This window comes from Pristiophorus japonicus, chromosome 16 (genome assembly GCF_044704955.1).
Source record: "Pristiophorus japonicus isolate sPriJap1 chromosome 16, sPriJap1.hap1, whole genome shotgun sequence".
Lineage (NCBI taxonomy): Eukaryota > Metazoa > Chordata > Chondrichthyes > Pristiophoridae > Pristiophorus > Pristiophorus japonicus.
In genome coordinates, this window is record NC_091992.1 from 137,305,771 (window position 1) to 137,311,736 (window position 5,966).

The window sequence follows — 5,966 nt, forward strand, 5'->3', positions numbered from 1 at the left end:
GACCTTTTTGCTCCACTGGCGGGAGGAAAGACGTTCATGAAGCTGGACTTGACCTCGGCCTACATAACGCAGGAGCTGGAGGAATCATCGAAGGGCCTCACCTGCATCAACACGCACAAAGGTCTCTTCATCTACAACAGATGCCAGTTTGGAATTAGATAAGCCGCGGCGATATTCCAGAGAAACATGGAAAGCCTACTGAAGTCAGTCCCGCGCACTGTGGTCTTCCAGGACGACATCTTAGTTACAGGTCGGGACACAGTCGAGCACCTGCAGAACCTGGAGGAGGTTCTTAGTCGACTCAACCGCATGGGGCTCAGGTTAAAACGCTCGAAGTGTGTTTTCCTGGTGCCTGAAGTGGAGTTCCTGAGGAGAAGAATCGCGGCAGACGACATCAGGCCTTCCGATTCGAAGACGGAGGCAATCAAGAACGCACTGAGACCACAGAACGTGATGGAGCTACGGTCGTTTCTCGGACTCCTGAACTACTTTGGTAACTTCTTACCGGATCTCAACACACTGTTAGAACCACTGCATGTCTTACTGCGTAAAGGAGATGAATGGGTATGGGTCAAAATCCAAGAAAATGCCTTTGTAAAAGCTAGAAAATTGTTATGTTCAAACAAATTGCTTGTGTTGTATGATCCATTTAAGCGTTTGGTACTAGCATGTGATGCGCCGTCATACGGTGTCGGGTGTGTATTTCAACAAGCTAATGAATCTGGGAAATTGCAACCGGTTGCTTATGCATCCAGAAGTCTGCCTAAGGCTGAGAGAGCTTACAGCATGATTGTAAAAGAAGCGTTAACTTGTGTTTATGGGGTAAAGAAAATGCATCAATATCTGTTTGGGCTCAAATTTGAATTGGAAACTGGCCACAAGCCACTAATATCCCTATTTTCCGAAAGTAAGGGGATAAATACGAATGCATCGACCCGCATCCAGAGATGGGCGCTCACGTTGTCCGCGTACAACTACGCCATCTGCCACAGGCCAGGCACAGAAACCTGTGCCAATGCTCTCAGTAGGCTGCCATTGCCCACCACGGGGGTGGAAATGGCACAGCCCACAGATTTAGTCATGGTTATGGAAGCATTCGAGAGTGAGCAATCACCCGTCACAGCCCGACAGATTAGAACCTGGACGAGCCAGGACCCCTTGCTGTCCCTAGTAAAAAATTGTGTGCTTCATGGGAGCTGGTCCAGTGTCCCAGTGGAAATGCAGGAAGAGATAAAGCTGTACCAGCGGCGCAAAGATGAAATGTCGATACAGGCAGACTGCCTTCTGTGGGACAATTGGGTAATGGTCCCCAAGAAGGACAGGTACACTTTTATCAGTGACCTCCACAGTAATCACCCAGGCATTGTGATGATGATAGCGATAGCCAGATCCCACGTGTGGTGGCCCGGTATCGATGCGGACTTAAGAGTCCTGCGTGCACAGATGTAACACATGCTCGCAGTTAAGCAATGCAGCCAGGGAGGCGCCACTAAGTTTATGGTCTTAGCCCTCCAAACCGTGGTCCAGGGTCCATGTTGACTATGCAGGCCCGTTTTTGGGTAAAATGTTCCTTGTGGTTGTAGATGAGTACTCCAAATGGATTGAATGTGAGATAATGTTGGCAAGCACGTCCGCTGCTACCACTGAAAGCCTACGGGCCATGTTTACCACGCATGGCCTGCCTGATGTCCTTGTGAGCGACAATGGGCCATGTTTCACCAGTGTCGAGTTCAAAGAGTTCATGACCCGTAACGGGAAGAGGGTAACGGAAGGCTCACTGCAGACTCGCCTATCCCGAGTCCTGCTTATCTCCCGCACGAGACCCCACTCGCTCACTGGGATCCCACCCGCTGAACTGCTCATGAAAAAGGCACGTAAGACAAGGCTCTCGTTAGTTCACCCTGATCTACATGAACAGGTAGAGAGCAGGCGGCTTCAACAAAGTACATATCATGATAGCGCAAATGTGTCACGCAAGATTGAAATCAACGATCCTGTATTTGTGTTAAACTATGGACAAGGTCCCAAGTGGCTTCCTGGCACTATTGTGGCCAAAGAGGGGAGCAGGGTGTTTCGGGTCAAAATTTCAAATGGACTCATTCACCGGAAACACCTGGACCAAATCAAACTCAGATTCACGGACTATTCTGAGCAACCCACTTTGGACCCGACCTTCTTTGACCCTCAACATACACACCAGTGGCAACTGACACCATGGTTGGCCACGAAGCAGAACGCATCGCCCGCAGCAGCCCAGCAGGACTCACCACACCAGGCGGCCCAGCAAGGCCAGCTGCACAGCAGCCCAGCGAGTGCCCAACAAACGATTCACCAAAACCAGCTTTCACACCAAGACGATCAACCAGGGAAAGAAAGGCTCCAGATCGACTCACCTAGTAAATAGTTAAACTGTTGACTTTGGGGGTGGGGGGGGGGAGTGTTGTTATATATGTAAACCTGTATATACCTTGTATAGCCACCAGAGGGCTCATCCCCTGGAGTCCCAAGGGATCCCACAATTCCTTGGGAGCACAGGTATTTAAGGAGGCCTCACAGGTTGGAGAGGAACTCTGGAGACCTGCAATAAAAGACTAAGGTCACACTTTACTTTGAGCTCACAGTATCCAGTCAGACTCTTTGTTCATACATAACAGTTACTATGATCTGACATGGACATTTCATACTATTGAAAATACCCAGCACTCACTTGGGTATTTGGTTTATGCCCTCAGTAAGGCTGAATGCAACTACTTATCCCTCCCCTTAGGTGTTCTGTGCTGTGACTGTGGAACATGGCTTGGATGGCATGTGTGGGCTTTCAGCCTCCCTGCTGCCAGCTGTGTCCTGTCCCACTGTGGAGGTGAGGATGGTCAAAATGTCAGAGAGGACACTGCAACTGGCTGTCATTCTGTCCTTCCCTTCAGGTGTCATTGTAGGCTGGCAGACCAACAGTCTGAGGAGGCGGGTCTAGGATTGGTGAAAGGGGCAGCTACAGTCCAAACTGGTGAAGAAACTGGGCTTAGCTTAAGAAATGCTTGTATCCACAGTAGCAAGGGGGCCAATAAGACACAGTAGTAAGCACTTGGGATGCAGATAGTGGTTCTGAAGATACCTATAGAATCAGCTTTCTGAAGCAGCATCGTCACTGTACTATACATTTCCGAGAACAAAAGACTCCTCCGTTTTATATTGTACAGCCCAGTGTGATTCATGAAATGTTTACACACAAAGCTATTTTGCTTTAACTATACCCAAGAAGCTGACTTGTTGCTCCTGTTCCTTTTGTTTATGTGCAAAACATGATTTAACTTAAGAGTGATTTCTGCATTTTAAAAGAGGCACTGTTTCCAGTACAAAAGCTGCAGGGGTATTTACTAAGAATGGCAAATACTGATCCCTGGATGAGTTCCCAGATTTTTTTCTCTTTCTCAAACAGTACTGTTCATGAACTAAAATTGATGAGTACAGATGAGAGTTTTTAATCAAAAAAGAAGTTCATGGTTGTAATTCAACTTTTTATAGTTGAAAAGAAATTTATCCTGGAACTCTTCTAGAGTAAATGCCATTCCTAGTACACAGCCCTACAGTAAAGATCACGTGTAAGTGTCTTTTAGGGATAAGCATCTGAATGGCCCGAAGGGGAATATTATACTAAATATTTTTTTCAATTGCTTTGTTTCTCCCGATTGCCCTAAAGGCAAAATATTCTGGTTCAGCTCATCTCAAGTTGCATTGAACGCTGGATCTTAGCTGATTCATTTACATTTGGGGGAGGAACGGAGTGTTAGTAGTGAACCGTATTAAATGATGAGGTTTAACAACAACAACAACTTGTATTTATATAATCCCTTTAACATAGTGAAAAGTCCCAAGGTGCTTCACAGGAGTGTTATGAGATTAAAAATTTGACAGTGAGCTGGTTCAGTAGAATTTAGCGCAGGTGACCAAAAGGTTAGTCAAAGAGGCAGGTTTTAAGGAGCATCTTGAAGGAGGAAAGAGAGGTCGAGAGGTTTGGACAGGAAGTTCCAGATCTTGGGGCCTAGGTAACAGAAGGCACGGCCACCAATGGTTGAGCGATTATAGTCAAGGATGTGCGCATCACCCGCGCCATGACAGGAGCTGACGACTGCTGGACGGACCACTGCCTAATCCGTTCCATCATCAACATCAGCATAACCCCAAAGCGGCAATGGCAGCAGAAGTAGTGCCGCAAAAAAGTCAATGCCAGGGCACTCAAACACCCAACTATGAAAGTTCTATACAGCCAGCGCCTCACTACTAACCTGGCGACCCTTGATGACCCCGAGACGATTTAGATGAAGGAATTGAGTGTAATATCTCCAAGTTTGCGGATGACACTAAACTGGGTGGCGGTGTGAGCTGTGAGAGTTGTTAACCTGTGGAATTCCCTGCTGCAGAGAGTTGTTGATGCCAGTTCATTGGATATAATCAAGAGGGTGTTAGATATGGCCCTTACGGCTAAGGGGATCAAGGGGTATGGAGAGAAAGCAGGAAAGGATACTGAGGGAGTGATCAGCCATGATCTTATTGAATGGCATTGCAGGCTCGAAGGGCCGAATGGCCTACTCCTGCACCTATTTTCTATGTTTCTATGAGACGCAGAATGCCCACAGCGCTTGGTCTGCCCTCCAGGCCACCATAACCAGTCACACAACCAGGAAACACCAGGACTGGTTTGATGAGAATGACCAGGAGATCCAAAAGCTAATAAATCGCAAGCGCAGGGCATTTCTGAACCTAAAACAACAAACTAACTCGGGAGCAGCAAAGCACCATTACAGATGGCTTAAGGTTGGGGTCCAACAAAAAACCCGGGACCTAAAGAATAGATGGTGGTTGGAGAAAGCACAAGAGATTCAGCAGCTGGCCGACAGCCATGATGTGCGAGGATTCTTCACCGCAGCCGAAGCACCCAAGGCCCCGCCCCACTGCTGGCCAAGAACGGGGAGACACTCATCAAGGACACGCTAGAAGGAGCACTTCGAAGATCTCCTTAAACAAGACTCTGCCTTTGACTTGAGTGTCCTCGACTCCATCCCGCAGCATGCTACCCGCCACCATCGCAGCAAAACCCCGGCCCTGCACGAGGTAGAAAAAAACCATAAGACAGCTCAAGAACAACAGGCAACGGGAGTGGATGGAATCCCCGCTGAGGCACTAAAGTATGGCGGAGAGGCACTATTGGCACAAATGCATGACCTCGCCTCCCTCATCTGGAAGGAGGAGAGCACGCTGTGAGATCTCAGAGCTGTAGTAATCGTGACCATCTTTAAAAAAGGGGACAAGTCCATCTGCGGCAACTACAGAGGAATCTCCCTGTTATCAGTCACTGGGAAAGTCGTCGCTAGAATCTTCCTCAACTGTCTTCTCCCTGTGGCTGAGGAGCTCCTCCCGGAGTCACAGTGCGGATTCCGTCCACTACAGGGTACAACGGACATGATTTTTACATCGCGACAGCTGCAAGAAAAATGCAAGGAACAGCACCAACCCTTGTACATGGCCTTCTTTGACCTTTCAAAAGGCCTTTGACACTGTCAACTGTGAGGGACTATGGAGCATCCTCCTCCGTTTCGGCTGTCCCCAAAAGTTTATCACCATTTTCCGCCTGCTCCACGACGACATGCAGGCTGTGATCCAGACCAACGGATCCATCACAGACCCAATCCATATCCAGACCAGGATCAAGCAGGGCTGCGTCATTGCGCCAACCCTCATTTTGATCTTCCTCGCTGCAATCCTCCACCTCACACTCAACAAGCTCCCAGCTGGAGTGGAACTAAACTACAGAACCAGTGGGAACTTGTTCAACCTTCGACGTCTCCAGGCCAGATCCAAGACCGTCCCAACCTCTGTCTTTGAACTACAATACACAGACGACGTTTGCGTCTGCATACATTCAGAGACTGAACTTCAAGTCATAGTCAACATCTTCAATGAGGCATACA

General features: G+C 48.2%; 1 protein-coding gene across 1 annotated transcript; it reads left to right on the forward strand.

The window, feature by feature from the left end:
* Positions 1 to 2,866: 2,866 nt before the first annotated feature.
* On the forward strand, positions 2,867 to 3,028 carry LOC139227196 (mitoregulin-like). The gene is given in 1 exon segment (XM_070858258.1): positions 2,867 to 3,028. A coding segment is annotated over 1 exon segment (162 nt).
* The last annotated feature ends 2,938 nt before the right edge of the window (positions 3,029 to 5,966 follow it).